The sequence below is a fragment of the Nicotiana tomentosiformis genome, chromosome 5 (genome assembly GCF_000390325.3).
Source record: "Nicotiana tomentosiformis chromosome 5, ASM39032v3, whole genome shotgun sequence".
In the NCBI taxonomy this organism is placed as follows: Eukaryota; Viridiplantae; Streptophyta; class Magnoliopsida; order Solanales; family Solanaceae; genus Nicotiana; species Nicotiana tomentosiformis.
The window spans coordinates 49,429,225-49,445,714 of NC_090816.1; the positions used below are offsets into that span (position 1 = coordinate 49,429,225).

Consider the following 16,490-nt stretch of genomic DNA (forward strand, 5'->3'; position numbering starts at 1 on the left):
GTGGGTCTCAATACGAAAGGTTCCCAACCTCGATTTCAGTCTCGTGCGTCCGTGCCCTTCTTCCGTTTTCTTCACCGAGAAATCGAAGTATGCTCTACCCCGATTTTACTCGTACACACTATGTCCATCCATTACATTCTAATGTATGTGCACGGCAACCAGTGGCGGAACCACTCATTGGCAAGGGGAGTCAATTGTTACCCCTTCGTCGAGAAATTATACCATGTAGATAGGTTAAATATATTATTTTTATGTATATATACTATATATTGACTCCCCTTAATTTTTTCATATGCTTGCTTATTTATATTTTGACACCCCTTAGGGATAATTCTGGCTCCGCTACTGACGGCAACAGCTCCTTAATCAACTGCATTCCCCGGCTGATGCTTGCTTACGTCTCCTTATAACTTAAGTGCCCATGATATGTAAGGCCTAAAACTAAATAACCGTCAGAGAGGCTCGTTCAACAACAAAGGTAATACAACATCGGTATTAACGTGACAAAGGGTAAAGCATGAGTTCAGTATCCACCGAAATTCGAAGGCAAATTCCCTAGTTGTATTTATAGCAAGCAAAAGAGAAGTGTGAAAGGACAGCGCAGAGATTCATGTATAATCAAGCAAATTCTTCTTTTTTTCTAACAGTAACAATAGTCATACCCGTGCGATGCGCAATCAATATTAAAAATTATTAATTAAATTAAATTGTGATCGGCTTGTTTGAACATATTAGATCGTAATGTTTTAATATATTTCAATTGCCATCTTTGTTTACCCGAAAAATGGATAGAGTTGAATTTTTATGTAGTTCTAAGGATATGTGGTGTAACTTGACACAAATCGTAAGAGTAAATAGAAATATCAAATATTGACTGTAAAGAATGAAAAATAAGCACAGTTGAAAAGAGGATGATTTATGGATTAAGCAAGATGAATCAATCTATGAAGCTAAAAAAGGATAAATTCTTTAATATGGGAATGTATGATATCTAAGTTGCAATGTATGCTCCAAAAACCTGCTTCTACAGAAATATAACCATGTCTTTTATAGTGGGGGATACTATTTTAGATATAATTAAAAATACATAGTGGAAAACCCATGATAAATCAGCTTTTCCCTAATTCCCGCCGAGATTTTCTCATTCACTGCGGCTGCAACGGCTCTTGTCTATAAGCTTGAACTTTATAGGGCTCAGTATAGGTCGATATTGATCAGTTTCTAGCTTCAGGGCCCGATGCGGGTGTGAGATCGATTCCGACTCGAGGTCCGAAAATGACTTGGGCTCGGTATTGGTTGGCCTCTGACCCTTAAGCTCGATTCCATCACATCTCATCATAATTTGATTCGGACTCGAGCTCGATAATGACTTCGATCTCGGTATTTGACATGTCCCTAAAAATTGAAGCTCGTTTGTGCCTTCTTCGGATCCCATCTCGATCAGTTGTACGAAGATCGAGGTCAGTTTCGACCATATAAAGATAGTCCCCTCGTTACTCGGGAAGGATGTGGCGAAAGACGATATGATTTCTCAATGGCTCGATTGGATGCGCACTGACATTTGTATCGAGCCCGATCATGTCGTACGTGATAGCTGTCAAGTAGGTTTTGCTTACCAAGGCATTAAATGCGTGTCAGTTAGCGGTCGGCCACTAGCGCCATCGAACCATCGCCGTGAGCCTATAAATGCCCGCTCCTTCATTGAATCAAACTTCAATTTTTCTCACTCTTTTCATCTCCTCCTTTCCATCGTCTGTAGAGCCATCTTTGTTAGCACTGAAACTACCAGTTTTTATCTTCCTTCGCTCTTCTTTACTTATACAAATGGCAAAAAATTCAAAGACCGTACCACAGAAGGAGAAAGCTTCTTGCTCCTCTTCGCGGCCGTCTGACGGCAAGGCGCCAGTGGAGCCGCTTCCCCATGAGTATGTTCCCGACCCGTGTATTCTAAAACCTGACTTCAAGGTAGAAAACCCTTCATCGATATCGGGCCGATGTGAGCATGTGTCAATGTACATGTGCTCGATAACAAAGGGCCACCTCTAGGCTGTGAAGAAGGAATACAACTGGGGTCCCAAGGTTGTGGTACAAATTCCTGCTCCCGAAGAGGGCATCATCGCTTATGTGGAGGGGTTCCGTGTTTACACTTATCCCTTCACATTGGGACCCCTCGACCCAGTGATTATTGATTTTTGCAAAAAATATCAGGTCACCCTCGGCCAAATCCACCCCTCTCTATGGCTCATAGTGATCATGCTGCGCTTCTTCTCTAGCAAGACCGAGGGGCTAGAGTTTACTCTAAGTCACCTCACGCGGTTGTACCAGCTTCGAATCTATCGAGGACTAATCAGGCTCCAACGCCGGGCAACGAAGGCCTTGACCTCGAGCATCGACGAGGACAAGGATCGGGATTGGATGAGCCATTTTGTGTGGGTTAGGACCCGTGAAATTATCCCGGAGGAGAAGATGCCGTTCCCCGAGGAGTGGAACTTCAATCGTAAGTGATATTTTAAACTTTATTCTTCGTACCTTCTTCAACTTTTCCTAATATCCCTTTTTGACATGCAGTTGTTCTTTGGATGCCTTAAGCGGTACCTGACCTCGAGGATTGGGTTCGGAAGTTAGCCTCGACTTCCACTTACGCCGAACGCGCATGGCGTGATTTGGAAAAGGGCATATGGGAGGCCAAGAATCACGGTAAGGATCTCCTTTTTCATGTTTTGAAACATTTTTTATACCTTATTCGTCACTAATTTTCTTTTATGCAGGCCTGACCAAGGATGTCGTTTTGAGGCCTTCAAGTGGCGAGGAAGAAACCAAGTCCTCGGTTCCGAAGCCGGGGGAAGACAAGAAGAGGAAAACTGTATCGCAGTCCGAGGACCCTAAGGCCAAACCTCAAAGGGTGAGGAGAAAAATAATCGCCCTCATGATGGACTCGTTCCAAAAATTGAGAGACGAAGAAGATGAAGAAGAGGAAAATGCTTTGGCACTGACTGTCCGACCTAGGACAGCTATTAAAATCAAGCCTCGTGTTGAGGAGTCTCCCACGAAGAAATCGAGTGGGGATCCCAAATTACTAGAGGCCGAGGTCATTTCTCGGACATCTACAGCTACACTGGATGGGACCGGTTCTGAGACCCCGAATATTGACCAGAGCGTCCTGAGCGACTTGCTCGGGACCATGACAGCAGGTCACTTGCCTTCTCTTCCGGCTTTTTCTGAGGAGGCACTAAGGGAAGCTCGAGATTTGAAGACCCCTGATTTAGGCGGAGGCTCTGGTGCAGGGGAGCCCTTTCGGGACTGCTTTACTGGAGTCGATGATGCCTTTGATCTTAGTGACGCTTCAATTCTTCTAGAAGAGGCCCAACGTCTCTTATTTCGGGTAAGAATCTGTTGTGTAGGCCTTTGCTAAGCTCGTGTAGGCCTTCGCCAATATGACTTGTGTTTTCCCTTTTTTTGTAGGCTTTCGACAAGCTCCGAGCTGACCTCAGCCAGTGTGAAATCGAGCTCCAAAAGGTCTCGGAGGAGAAGAATGCTCTGAAGCTTCTTTGCGGCCAAAAAGACGAGACTATAAAGGACCTTCAAGAGGATTTGGTCAAGGCTCGTGAGGAAGAGGCTGAGCTAGATAAGCAGGTGAGCCTCCTTTTGATAGGGTATGGACTCGAGCCAACTGTGGAAGCTAATACATCGTTGTCAGTGCTGTAGCAAAAGGTTGAAAGGATCGAGTTGCTTCGGGGAGAAGTCGATCAGGTCAAGACCGATTGTGATCGGTGGAAGGTGAATATGGACCGCCGGGCTGTAGAAAAAGAAACTGCCTTGGCAAAACTGTCATCGGTCGGAGTTCAACTTCGGGGCATCAAAGAGAAAAGTTCGGCCCAAGCCAAGAGGATCGAGGAGCTCGAAACCGGGATTACTGAGGCCAAGTCGGAGATCGAGAAGACAAAAGTCATGGCGGACAAGTCCATTGCCATGTACCAGGACGATGCTGAGGCTGCTCAAATGCAGCTAATGGATGCTTCTGAGCGAGAGCAATGGATTATTGACTCGAAAAAGTGTCAATCCCGGAGGGAAACCCTCGAGAAAATCCATACTCGAGGTTTTGACCTCTCCGTGGAGATAGCCCAAGCCAAGGTGCTTGAGGCCGAAGCTAGACAGCTGGCCTCCTTCGATGATGAAGACGATGATGAAGAAGGCAGTCGAGGCGGATCCGATGAGGGCCTGAAGGAGAAGTTGTTCCTGAAGAAGAGGTCGAAACCGGTCGTAGTTAGGATTTCGTTTCCTTTTTGTAAGACCTTGATCGGTCCCTTGTACATAGCCTTTTCTGTCAATATATAATAGAAAAACTTTTTTCGAATGTCTTCTCAGTTTTATGTTCAAATGTGTTTTGTGCTTTTGCCTTGTGAAAATTCTGTTGTTGCAGCCTCTGTAATCGAGTGAACACTAGTTCGGACTTAGAACAAAACCCTTAGATTTTTTAAGCACGTAAGGGTGAGTCTCCGAGTTCAATAATATATTAGAGATTTCGGATGGGTTGATCGATGGCATGACTGTACCGTTTTTATAACTACACCATTTATGTTAAAGATAATTTGATACCTCTTAAGGTTTTTCGAGGGCTGATTTTATCGAAGCCCGTTTGATTGTTTGCCGGGGGTAGCCTCTTTTAACCGGTTTTTCAGAGAATTTGAAGACCTATCGTTATTGCGGAACTCGGACGTCTCCGAGCCGCGTTATTTAGGTCATAGCCTTTAGTTTGGCCGTAGCCTTCAGGTATGCCTCTTGGGCTTATTTTCCAATAACATTTCGAACTTGTTTGAAATATCAGTCCCCGAGAATGGTGGCCTTGTCCTATAGATCGAGGGGTGCCTCTTTGAGGTCTTATGAATTTGTGAATATTTTGAGTGATTTCTCAAACTCAAAATAAGAGTAGCCCGTAGACTTAGTAGTCGAGTGAGTGCCTGCTCGAACTCGAAATAAGAGCAGCCCGTAGGCTTAATGGTTGAGTGAGTGATTTCTCGAACTCAAAATAAGAGTAGCCCGTAGGCTTAGTAGTCAAGTGAGTACCTGCTCGAACTCGAAGTAAGAGCAGTACGTAGGCTTAATAGTTGAGTGAGTGATTTTTCGAACTCAAAATAAGAGTAGCCCGTAGGCTTAGTAGTTGAGTGAGTGATTTCTTGAACTCAAAATAAGAGTAGCCCGTAGGCTTAGTAGTCGAGTGAGTGCCTGCTCGAACTCGAAGTAAGAGCAGCCCGTAGGCTTAATGGTTGAGTGAGTGATTTCTCGAACTCAAAATAAGAGTAGTATGTAGGCTTAGTAGTCGAGTGAGTGATTTCTCGAACTCAAAGTAAGAGCAGCCCGTAGTCTTCATGGTTGAGTGAGTAATTTCTCAAACTCAAAATAAGAGTAGCCCGTAGGCTTAATAGTCGAGTGAGTGCCTGCTCGAACTCGAAGTAAGAGCAGCCCGTAGGCTTAATGGTTGAGTGAGTGATTTCTCGAACTCAAAATAAGAGTAGCCTGTAGGCTTAGTAATCAAGTGAGTGCCTGCTCGAACTCGAAGTAAGAACAGCCTGTAGGCTTAATGGTTGAGTGAGTGATTTCTCGAACTCAAAATAAGAGTAGCCCGTGGGCTTAGTGGTCTAGTGAATGTCCCTGATTTGTGGGGTAATGGTCGGCCCTTGAGCCTGTTTGCATAATAGTCATGAAATAGAGGATGGATTGTGAGACATGAGATATGGGCAAAGAGGTTTCTTTTCATGTCGTTATACATGTGTTTATATTTTGTACCAGGGATCGAGCTATCTACACGAGCATGGTTCGTTTTGACCATTTAGCTCTTACAATTTTTTCTATCGGGGCCCTGTCGTTATGAAGTAACTTCCTTGCATCGAACTTGATAATCGAACATCGAGCTTGATATATTTGAGGGTAACGCCCCACCAGTATTTGAGGTTGATTGTAAAGAGGCCTCGGATACTATTTGAATTTGTTCTAAGTTAGCACGATCAATGGTTGCCTTATTACAAACCTTGCCGAAAAACCCATTTAGGACAAAACCGGTCTGAGGGAAAAAGAGTGCAACGCGTGCTTTCAAACCAATGGCCTGGTGTTGAATGATCCATCCTTGTTCCTGATTAAACTTCTGTAAGGGTTACTTTCAAAATATAAACGAACATGGGAGGGTCGTACCTTAGCAGTAGTATCGTTTTAGGTGCGACACATTTCAATTGATTGGTAGTGGCTTGCCGTTTATAATACCGAGTTTGTAGGATCCTTTACTGACGTTTTCGAGCACCTGATAGGATCCTTCCCAGTTTGGACTCAGTTTTCCTTCATTTGGATTTCAGGTGCTGAGGGTGACTTTCCTTATCACTAAATCCCCGATTTTAAAATGGTGAAGATTGGCTCTTCGATTATAGCATCTTTTGATCCGCTGCTTTTGGGCGGCCAATTGGACGAGAGCAGTTTCTTGTTTTACATCCAATAATTTGAGGCTAGTATTCATAGCTTCGTGATTTGACTCTTCTGTTGTATATCGAAACCTGGCACTGGGTCCCCCGACTTCGACTGGAATCAAGGCTTCGGAGCCATATACTAAGGAGAGCGGGGTTGCCCCCGTACTGGATTTTGATGTTGTTCGATATGCCCAAAGAACTTCGGGTAGGATTTCTCTCTATTTTCCCATAGCGTTGTCCAACCTTTTCTTTAGGTTTTAAATGATAGTCTTGTTCGTCGATTCGGCCTGTCCGTTCCCACTAGGGTGATACGGTGTTGATAATATCTATTTTATTTTGTGGTCTTCGAGGAATTTCGTCACTTTGCTGTCGATAAATTATTTTCCATTGTCACACACTATTTCAGCGGGTATCCAAATCGACATATGATATGATCCCAGATGAAGTCTATAACCTCTTTCTCTCTTACTTTCTCGAATGCATGTGCTTCAACCCATTTAGAGAAACAGTCAGTCATAAATAAAATAAACGTAGCTTTACCTGGAGCCGATGGCAGAGGGCCAACGATATCCATTTCCCATTTCATGAATGGCCATGGGGATAGGACTGTGTGAAGTTTCTCTCCGGGCTGATGAATCATCGGTGCAAACTTTTGACATTTGTCACATTTTCGAACAAACTCCTTTGTGTCTTTGTTCATATCGATCCAATAATATCCTGCTCTGATTATTTTTCGGACCAATGAATCGGCACCGGAATAATTTCCACAAGTACCCTCGTGAATCTCACGTAGGATGTAGTCGGTGTCTCCTGGACCTAAGCATACTGCCAATGTTCCATCGAATGTCCTTTGGTATAATGTCCCATTTGTAGTCAATGTGAATCGAGCAGCTTTGGTTCGAAGGGCCCTCGAATATTTAGGGTCCGATGGGAGCTTTCCATTCTCCAAGTATTCAATATACTTATTCCTCCAATCCCAGGTTAAGCTTGTAGAATTTATCTCGGCATGACCTTCTTCGATCACGAATCTCGAGAGCTGAACGACAGTCCCCGAGTTGACCTCGTCTTCCTTGACCGATGATCCCAAATTTGCAAGAGCATCGTCCTCACTATTTTGTTCTCGAGATACATGCTGTAAAGTCCATTCTTTGAAACGGTGCAAAGTTACCTGTAGGTTGTCCAAATATTTTTGCATTCTATCCTCTCGAACATCAAAGGTTTTGTTTACTTGATTTACCACCATTAAAGAGTCACACTTGGCTTCAATGACTTCTGCTCCCAAGATTTTAGCTAGCTAGAGTCCTGCAATCATGGCCTCATACTCGGCCTCGTTGTTAGTCAACCTAGTAGTTTTAATAGATTGCCTAATAGTGCTACCCGTAGGTGTCTTTAAAACGATGCCTAGCCCGGACCACTTCGCTTTTGAAGCCCCATTTGTGAAAAGGGTCCATACCCCCGATGATGTACCCGATTTCAACAAAGAGTTCCCTTTCGACTTCGGGTACGAGGGTTGGTGTGAAATTGGCCACGGAGTCCGCTAACATTTGAGACTTCATGGTCGTCTGGGGTTGATATTCGATATCGTACCCACTGAGTTTGACGGCCCATTTGGCCAATCGGCCTGATAGTTCGGGCTTGTGAAAAATATTACGAAGTGGGTAAGTGGTTAATACTCATATGGGGTGACATTGAAAGTATGGTCTTAACTTTCTGGAGGCGCTTACCAGTGCGAGTGCCAATTTCTCTAAGTGTGGATATCTAGTTTCTGCTTCCCCTAAGGTTTGGCTTATATAATAAACGGGAAATTGCGTACCTTGCTCTTCTCGAACTAAGTCACCACTTACTGCGATTTCCGATACTGCAAAGTACAAGCAAAGTTTCTCGTCTGCCTTTGGAGTGTGAAGCAGTGATGGGCTCGATAGGTATCGCTTCAATTCCTCTAATTCCTGTTTGCATTCTGGGGTCCAGGCGAAATCGTTCTTCTTTTTGAGTAGAGAGAAAAATTTGTGACTTCGATCTGACGACCTTGAAATGAATCGGCCTAAAGCAGCAATCTGTCTCGTTAGCCTCTACATGACTTTTACACTGTCCACGATGCCGATGTCTTTGATGGACTTGATTTTATTGGGGTTGATCTCGATACCCCGATTCGATACCATGAAGGCGAGGAACTTTCCCGAACCGACCCCGAAAGCACATTTCTCGGGGTTGAGCTTCATGTTGTATTTCCTTAAAATATCGAATGTTTCCTGCAAATGAGCCAAATGGTCCTCTGCGCGTAGGGACTTAACTAGCATGTCATCAATATAAACTTCCATTGATGTACCTATTTGTTCCTCGAACATTTTATTTACTAGGCGTTGGTAAGTAGCCCCTGCATTTTTTAGCCCGAAGGGTATCACATTATAACAATATGTTCCATACTTGGTGACAAATGAAGTTTTTTCCCGGTATCTTCCGGGTTCATCTAGATTTGATTGTACCCGAAATAGGCATCGAGAAAAGTAAGGACCTCGTGGTCGGCCGTGGCATCGATCATGCGATCGATGTTGGGCAGCGAAAAAGAATCTTTGGGGCACGCCTTGTTTAAATCCTTATAATCTATACACATTCTAAGTTTGTTCCCCTTTTTAGGGACTACAACTACATTGTCTAACCATTCGGGGTATTTCACCTCCCGAATGGACCCTATTTTAAGAAGTTTAGTAACCTCGTCCTTTACGAATGAGTGCTTTACCTCGAACTGGGGTCTTCTCTTTTGCTTCACCAATTTGAACCTAGGGTCCAGGCTTAGCCGATGTGTCGTTATATCCGGTGGAATCCCTATTATGTCTAAATGGGACCAAACAAAATAATCTATGTTATTGATAAGAAATTGAATAAGCCTTTTCCTGAGTTCGGGGGTTAATCCAGTTCCCAGGTATACCTTTTATTCGGGAAAATGCTCGATTAGTATGACTTGCTCCAGTTCTTCAATCGTTGATTGGGTAGCGTCGGAATCGTCGGGGACCACGAAGGATCGAGGGATCCTTTGATCATCATCTTCGTCAATCTTCTGATTTTCTAGTTGGGTTGAAGCTGACGCCTATGATTGCTATTTGGCATCTCATTCCCCTTTTGAGTCCGACCCCTTTGCTGGCGAAGGTGAGGATATCAGAATTGCTTCTTCGACGACAAACATTTCCCTTGCGGCCGGTTGTTCTCCGTACACTGTTTTGACCCCCTCTGATGTTGGGAATTTAAGAACCTGGTAGAGGGTCGAAGGTACAACCCTAATACTATGGATCCGTGGTCTTCCAAAAAGGGCGTTGTATCTCATGTCGCCTTCGATTATGTGGAACTTCGTTTCCTGGATGATCCCAGCCACGTTTATCGGCAGGATTATCTCGCCTTTGGTGGTTTCACATACCATATTGAATCTGTTAAGAACCAGGGTCGCGGGTACGACTTGGTCCTGTAGACCGAGCTGTTCTACAACCTTCGATCTAATAATGTTGGTCGAGCTACCTGGATCAATTAACACACGCTTAACTTTAGTTTTATTCATAAGTACGGAAATTACCAGTGCATCTTTGTGAGGTTGCATGACTCCTTCTGCATCTTCATCATTAAAGGACAAGGTTCCTATGGGTGCATAATCCTGAGTTCGAGGTCGCTTTTCCCTCATAACCGACGTCTTAGTGCGTTTAAGCACCGACCCATGAGGGGTATCAATGCCACCGATGATCATGTGGATGATGTTCTGTGGTTCTTCCTGTTCGTTTTGTTTACCGAAATCCCTGTTTTTGAAATGGTTTTTGGCCCTGTAGCTTAAAAGTTCTCGAAGGTTCCCTTTATTGAATAACCGGGCTACCTCCTCTCTTAGTTGCCTGCAATCTTCCGTTCTGTGGCTATGGGCGCCATGATATTCGCATATTTGATTGGGGTTTCTTTGGGCAGGATCGGTCTATATGGGTCGAGGCCATTTAGTGTCTTTGATACGTCCGATAACCGACATGATGGCAGATGCATCGATGCTGAAGTTATACTCCGATAATCATGGTGCTTCCTGAGGTCCAGTAGGCCTGTCGACCCCATTTCTGTTCATCAGCCCCCGAGACCCTTGACCTCAATCACTTCGGGGTTACGTCTTGATTCATTGATCCTGTGGTTTCCACTATATAGTCGGTATCGGTCCCTGACCGGACCTTGTTCTCGATTGATGTTCCTTCTAGCAGCAGGTTCAGAACCCAACTGATCGTCTTCGACTCTAAGTTTCAACCGGTATCGATTATGCACATCAGCCCAAGTAATAGTTGGGTACCCGATCATGTTATGCTTCAACCGTCGTGAAGCCGTCGAACTTCGTTCGTTCAAACCTTGAGTGAAAGCCTGAACAACCCAATCATCTGTGACTGGTGGCAGATCCATTCGTTCCATTTGAAAGCGAGATACGAACTCCCTTAGTATCTCGTTATTCTTTTGTCTTACCTTGAACAAGTCCAACTTCCTGGTCTCGACTTTTATGGCCCCAGCGTGCGCTTTTACGAAGGAATCTGCAAGCATAGCAAAAGAATCGATAGAATTAGATGGTAAATTATGATACCATATCATTGCTCCCTTTGACAGGGTTTCACCGAATTTCTTCAACAATACGGATTCGATTTCATCGTCCTCTAGGTTGTTCCCTTTAATAGAACATGTGTAAGAGGTGACATGTTCATTGGGGTCGGCAGTTCCGTTATATTTAGGAATCTCGGGCATGCATAATTTCTTTGGGATCGATTTAGGAGCCACGCTTGGGAGGAAAGGCTTTTGTACTAATTTTTTGGAATCTAAGCCCTTCAATATCGGTGGTGCCCCCGGGATCTGATCAACTCTGGAGTTATACATTTCCATATTTTTGTCGTTTGGTTCGATCCTCCATTCTCCCGATTCTATTCGTTTGGTCAGTTCTTCGAACATCTTAGCAATTTCGGGATTAGTCCCCGATTCTTGCTCATTTGACCTTACTATAGCTGGTTCCGTTCTATGGGCGATTTCTCGGGGTGGATTGGGCTTCGGCCTGCTTGGTATCTGAGTTTGGTTCTGTAATTGAGCTATTGTTGCTTGTTGAGCTTGCAACATTTTGAAAATCATGCGTAAGTTGACGCTGTTTTCGTCGACGTTAAGGGTATCTCGAGCTGCAGATCAAGTGCCACCATGAATGCTATTTTCAGGTTCAGAATGTAGGTTTGCCTCAATGGGCATTTGCGAATTAACGTCTAATGGCACTTCGACTCGAGCTCCAACGACGTCCACAAGCGGCCTTTCGGTCCTGGGTGTCAAGTTGTTGTTCTCATCTTGAAGACCAGCTTTATTGTCGATAGGTAAGGCCATTTAATTGATAGCTCGTCGTAGCTAATCCGAAATCAGAGACACTTCCAGAACCAAGCGTAAAATGGCGTATTTTGCGGATTTGTATCAAATAACCATTGTTATCCTTAGCCCCACAGTGGGCGCCAAACTGTTAACCCGAAAAATGGATAGAGTTTAATTTGTAGGCAGTTCTAAGGATATATGGTGTAACTTGATACAAATCGTAAGAGTAAATAGAAATATCGAATATTGACTGTAAAGAATGAAAAATAAGCAAAGTTGAAAAGAGGATGATTTATGGATTAAGTAAGATGAATCAATCTATGAAGCTAAAAAGAGATAATTTTTCAATATGGGAATGTATGATATCTGAGTTGCAATGTATACTCCAAAAACCTGCTTCTACAGAAATATAACCATGCCTTTTATAGTGGGGGATCCTATTTTAGATATAATTAAAAATACATAGTGGGGAACCCATGATAAATCAGTTTTTCCCTAATTTCCGCTGAAATTCTCTCCTTCAGTGCGGCTGCAACGGCTCTTGTCTATGAGCTCGATCTTGATCGGGCTCAATATGGGTCGATATTGATCGGTTTCCAGCTTCGGGGCCCGATGCGGGTGTGAGATCGATGCCGACTCGGGGTCCGGAAATGACTTGGGCTCGGTATTGGTTGGCCTCTGACCCTTAAGCTCGATTCCATCACATCTCATCATAATTTAATTCGGACCCGAGCTCGATAATAACTTCGAGCTCGGTATCTGACCTGTCCCTAAAAATCGAAGCTCGTTTGTGCCTTCTTCGGATCCCATCTCGATTAGTCGTACGAAGACCGAGGTCAGTTTCGACCGTATACAATCTTATTTGTTAATACGATATACCCAATAATAAAATCTCTATTAAATTAACGAGACTTATATAGTCATTGAATAATTTTTTTGTTCTATATTTTTTTTATTATATTATCCAATGTTTAGTATTATTACATTGTTAATAGAAATTTTATTAGCATACTACTTTGTTTATTATTTTTGTTTGCTCGCTTTCTTTTTGTAATATAAGAGAAGATATATATTTTATTACTCTTCCAATATTTTTTTATTTTAAATTTTATTCTGTTATTCTCAATAATATTATCTGAATTTAAATGAATAAAATCTCTATTAAATTAAAGGGACTTATATATACATCGAATAACTTTTTTCTTATGTATTATTTTTTAATTATATTATCCAATATTTAGTATTATTACATTGGTAATAGAAATATTTATTAGCATAATACTTTATTTAATATTTTCTCTACTACTTTATTTTTGTAATATAATAGAAGATATACATATTTTATTACTCTTGAACTAATTTTTATTTTAAATTTTATTCTATTGTTCTCAATAATATTGTCTGAATTTTAATGAATAAAATCTCTATTAAATTAAAGGGACTTATATAGGCATCGAATAACTTTTTTGTTATGTATTATTTTTATTATATTATCCATTGTTTAGTATAATTGCATTGTTAATAGAAATTGTTATTAGCATATTACTTTGTTTAATATTTTTGTCTACTACTTTATTTTTGTAATATATATATTTATTTATTTTTTTTTATTTTTTTTTTTATTATTTTGTTACTCTTGAAATATATTTTTATTTTAAATTTTATTCTATTATTTTCAATAATATTATCTGAATTTTAGAATAAAATCTCTAGTAAATTAGACGAACTTATATAGGCATAGAATAATTTTTTTGTTCTGTATTTTTATTTATTATATTAGTATATTTCATTATTCATAGAATTTTTATTATCATATTACTTTTTTTAATATTTTTGTCTGCTACTTTCTTTTTATAATATAATAGAAGATATATATTTTATTACTCTTGAAAGATTTTTTAATTTTAAATTTTATTCTATTGTTCATAATAATATTGCTTGAATTTTAATGAATAAATCTCTATAAAATTAAAGGGACTTATATAGTCATCGAATAACCTTTTTGTTATATTATCCAATGTTTAGTATAATTGCATTGTTAATAACAAAATTATTAGCATATTACTTTATTCAATAGTTTTGTCAGCTGCTTTCTTTTTGTAATATAATAGAAGATATATATTTTATTACTATTGAAATATTTTTATTTTATTTTATATTATATTCTCTTATTCTCAATAATATTGTCTGAATTTTAGAGAATAGATTTTTTTTTTTTTAAAAAAAATGATTTAAAAAACAAAACAAAGAAATTAACTAACTTAAACCAACCCTCACCCATGTTTGAGTAGTTAATAGCTAATTTCTTTGTGTCTTTGTTTTATTTATAATTTTCTTTTTTCTTTTTTTAAACAATAATTTTGAATCTCCAAATTTGTTGGAGCTTGTCCTAAAATTTGACACTTGTTAAATGTTTGTTGTTACACTTGGCATCATCATATTGAATTGCTTCTCCTATTCAATATTTAGTATAATTGCATTGTTAAAAGAAATTTTTATTAGCATATTACTTTTTTTAATATTTTTGTCTACTACTTTATTTTTGTAATATAATGTAAGATATATATATATATATATATATATATATATATATATATATATATATATATATATATATATATATATATATATTTTATATAGAAATATCTTTTTGTTTTAAATTTTATTCTACTGTTTTCAATAATATTATCTGAATTTTAATGAACAAAATCTCTATTAAATTAGACGGACTTATATAGGCATAGAAAAACCTTTTTGTTCTGTATTTTTCTTTATTATATTAGTATTATTTCATCATTAATAGAAATTTTATTATCATATTACTTTGTTCAATATTTTTGTCTGTTACTTTCTTTTTGTAATATAATAGAAGATATATTTATTTTATTACTCTTGAAATATTTTTTTATTTTAAATTTTATTTTATTGTTCACAATGATATTGTTTGAATTTTAATGAATAAATCTCTATTAAATTAAAGGAACTTATATAGTCATTGAATTGTTCACAATAATATTGTTTGAATTTTAATGAATAAATCTCTATTAAACTAAAGAGACTTATATAGTCATCGAATAACTTTTTTATTATGTATTTTTCTTTATTATATTATCCAATGTTTAGTATAATTGCATTGTTAATAAATAATTATTAGCATATTACTTTGTTTAATAGTTTTGTCGGCTGCTTTCTTTTTGTAATACAATAGAAGATATATATTTTATTACTATTGAAATATTTTTATTTTATTTTATATTATATTCTCTTGTTCTCAATAATATTGTCTAAATTTTAATGAATAAATTTTTAAAAAGAAAAACAAAAATGATTGAAAAAAAAAGAAACAAAGAAATTAACTAACCTAAACCAACCCTCACCCATGTTTGAGGAGTTAATAGTTAATTTCTTTGTGTCTTTGTTTTATTTATCATTTTCTTTTTTCTTTTTTTAAACAATAATTTTTGAATCTCCAAATTTGTTGGAGCTTTGTCCCAAAATTTGACGCTTGTTAAATTTTTATTGTTACACTTGGCATCATCACATTGAATTGCTTATTCTATTCTACGTAGATAGATATGAGAAGATAATTGAACAACCACACTTCAAATTTGGTATTGATCTTTTCGAATTGTTTTGGGTTTAAGAAAGTAACATCTGAACCTTAAAATATTTGTATGGCTTGTAAATCATTTGTTTTCTCTGACGATTGAGGCATATATCTCTTCGTGTTAATCAAACATCTTTTCTTGCAAAAGGATTTGTTCTCCCTACCAAACTAAAAAAGGGAATTAAACCAAAAGAGAAAAAGAAAAAAGAAAAAACAAGCATTGAGGAATTTCTTTCAGCCTTGTTGGAAAGGTGTGATCAAACTAAAAGAAAAATCGAGAGCTTTTTATTTGGCGATTTGCATTAACATCTCGAATCGTAAATTTATAAAAGTGAACTTTTCTTTCGTTCTGAAGAACAAGAAATTGAAATTCCATGATTACAACAATTTACCAAGAAAAGGTGAAGGGAAGTGCTTCATTTCCCTACTCTGATACTTATTTCAAACTCAGTTGATGCCGGAGAAAGAAAACAAGAAACAGAAGTCAGCATTCTATGGTTATAAGTGGAAATAGAAAGCAAAGAAATAAACTCCTCTATGTCTTTCTGTTGAAACAAGCGTGAGTTCCCAACGAGTGAGCGAGAAGCAGGCTGGTGGAGAATGGAGATAGAAGTGAGAAAAAAACATGGGAAGCAGTGAAACACAGTAAAAAGAACAAAGTACTAACCCACTCTGAGTCATAAAATGAGAAAATTGTTTGTTGGCAATTACGAATATGATTTTAGTTATACTGGAGATCATAAACAGAATACAAGAGATATGTCAATTTCCTCTCATAAATACAGTTCGATAATCTATTAAGGCTTGCAATCTAATGAAGCATTAAGCCTACGTATGTCCATTTATATCCCAATCATCTCTGGGACGGATAGTTCCTAGTTTAAGAATCAACTCAACAGTCAACAAGTTACAATTCTAACGACAATCTACAAGTTCCAATCCTGAGATTTGTTGTCCAGTTGAATATTTCCTACTTCTTGTTAACTGTGGGACTCTCAGAAGAAATTAAAATTATACAGCAGTAGAGCAGGCTCCAAGCCAAAAATGCAGTACACAAAGTGCCAACAATAAGAAGAATAATATTCCAAGTA

General features: G+C 39.0%; 1 protein-coding gene across 1 annotated transcript; it reads left to right on the forward strand.

The window, feature by feature from the left end:
- Positions 1–2,466: 2,466 nt before the first annotated feature.
- Positions 2,467–9,912, forward strand: LOC138892319 (uncharacterized protein At3g49055-like). Its single transcript, XM_070176026.1, has 6 exons — positions 2,467–2,497; positions 2,769–3,382; positions 3,463–3,633; positions 3,706–4,247; positions 9,520–9,702; positions 9,816–9,912. The coding sequence occupies exons 1-6, from the start codon at positions 2,467–2,469 to the stop codon at positions 9,910–9,912; spliced, it is 1,638 nt and encodes a 545-aa protein (XP_070032127.1).
- The last annotated feature ends 6,578 nt before the right edge of the window (positions 9,913–16,490 follow it).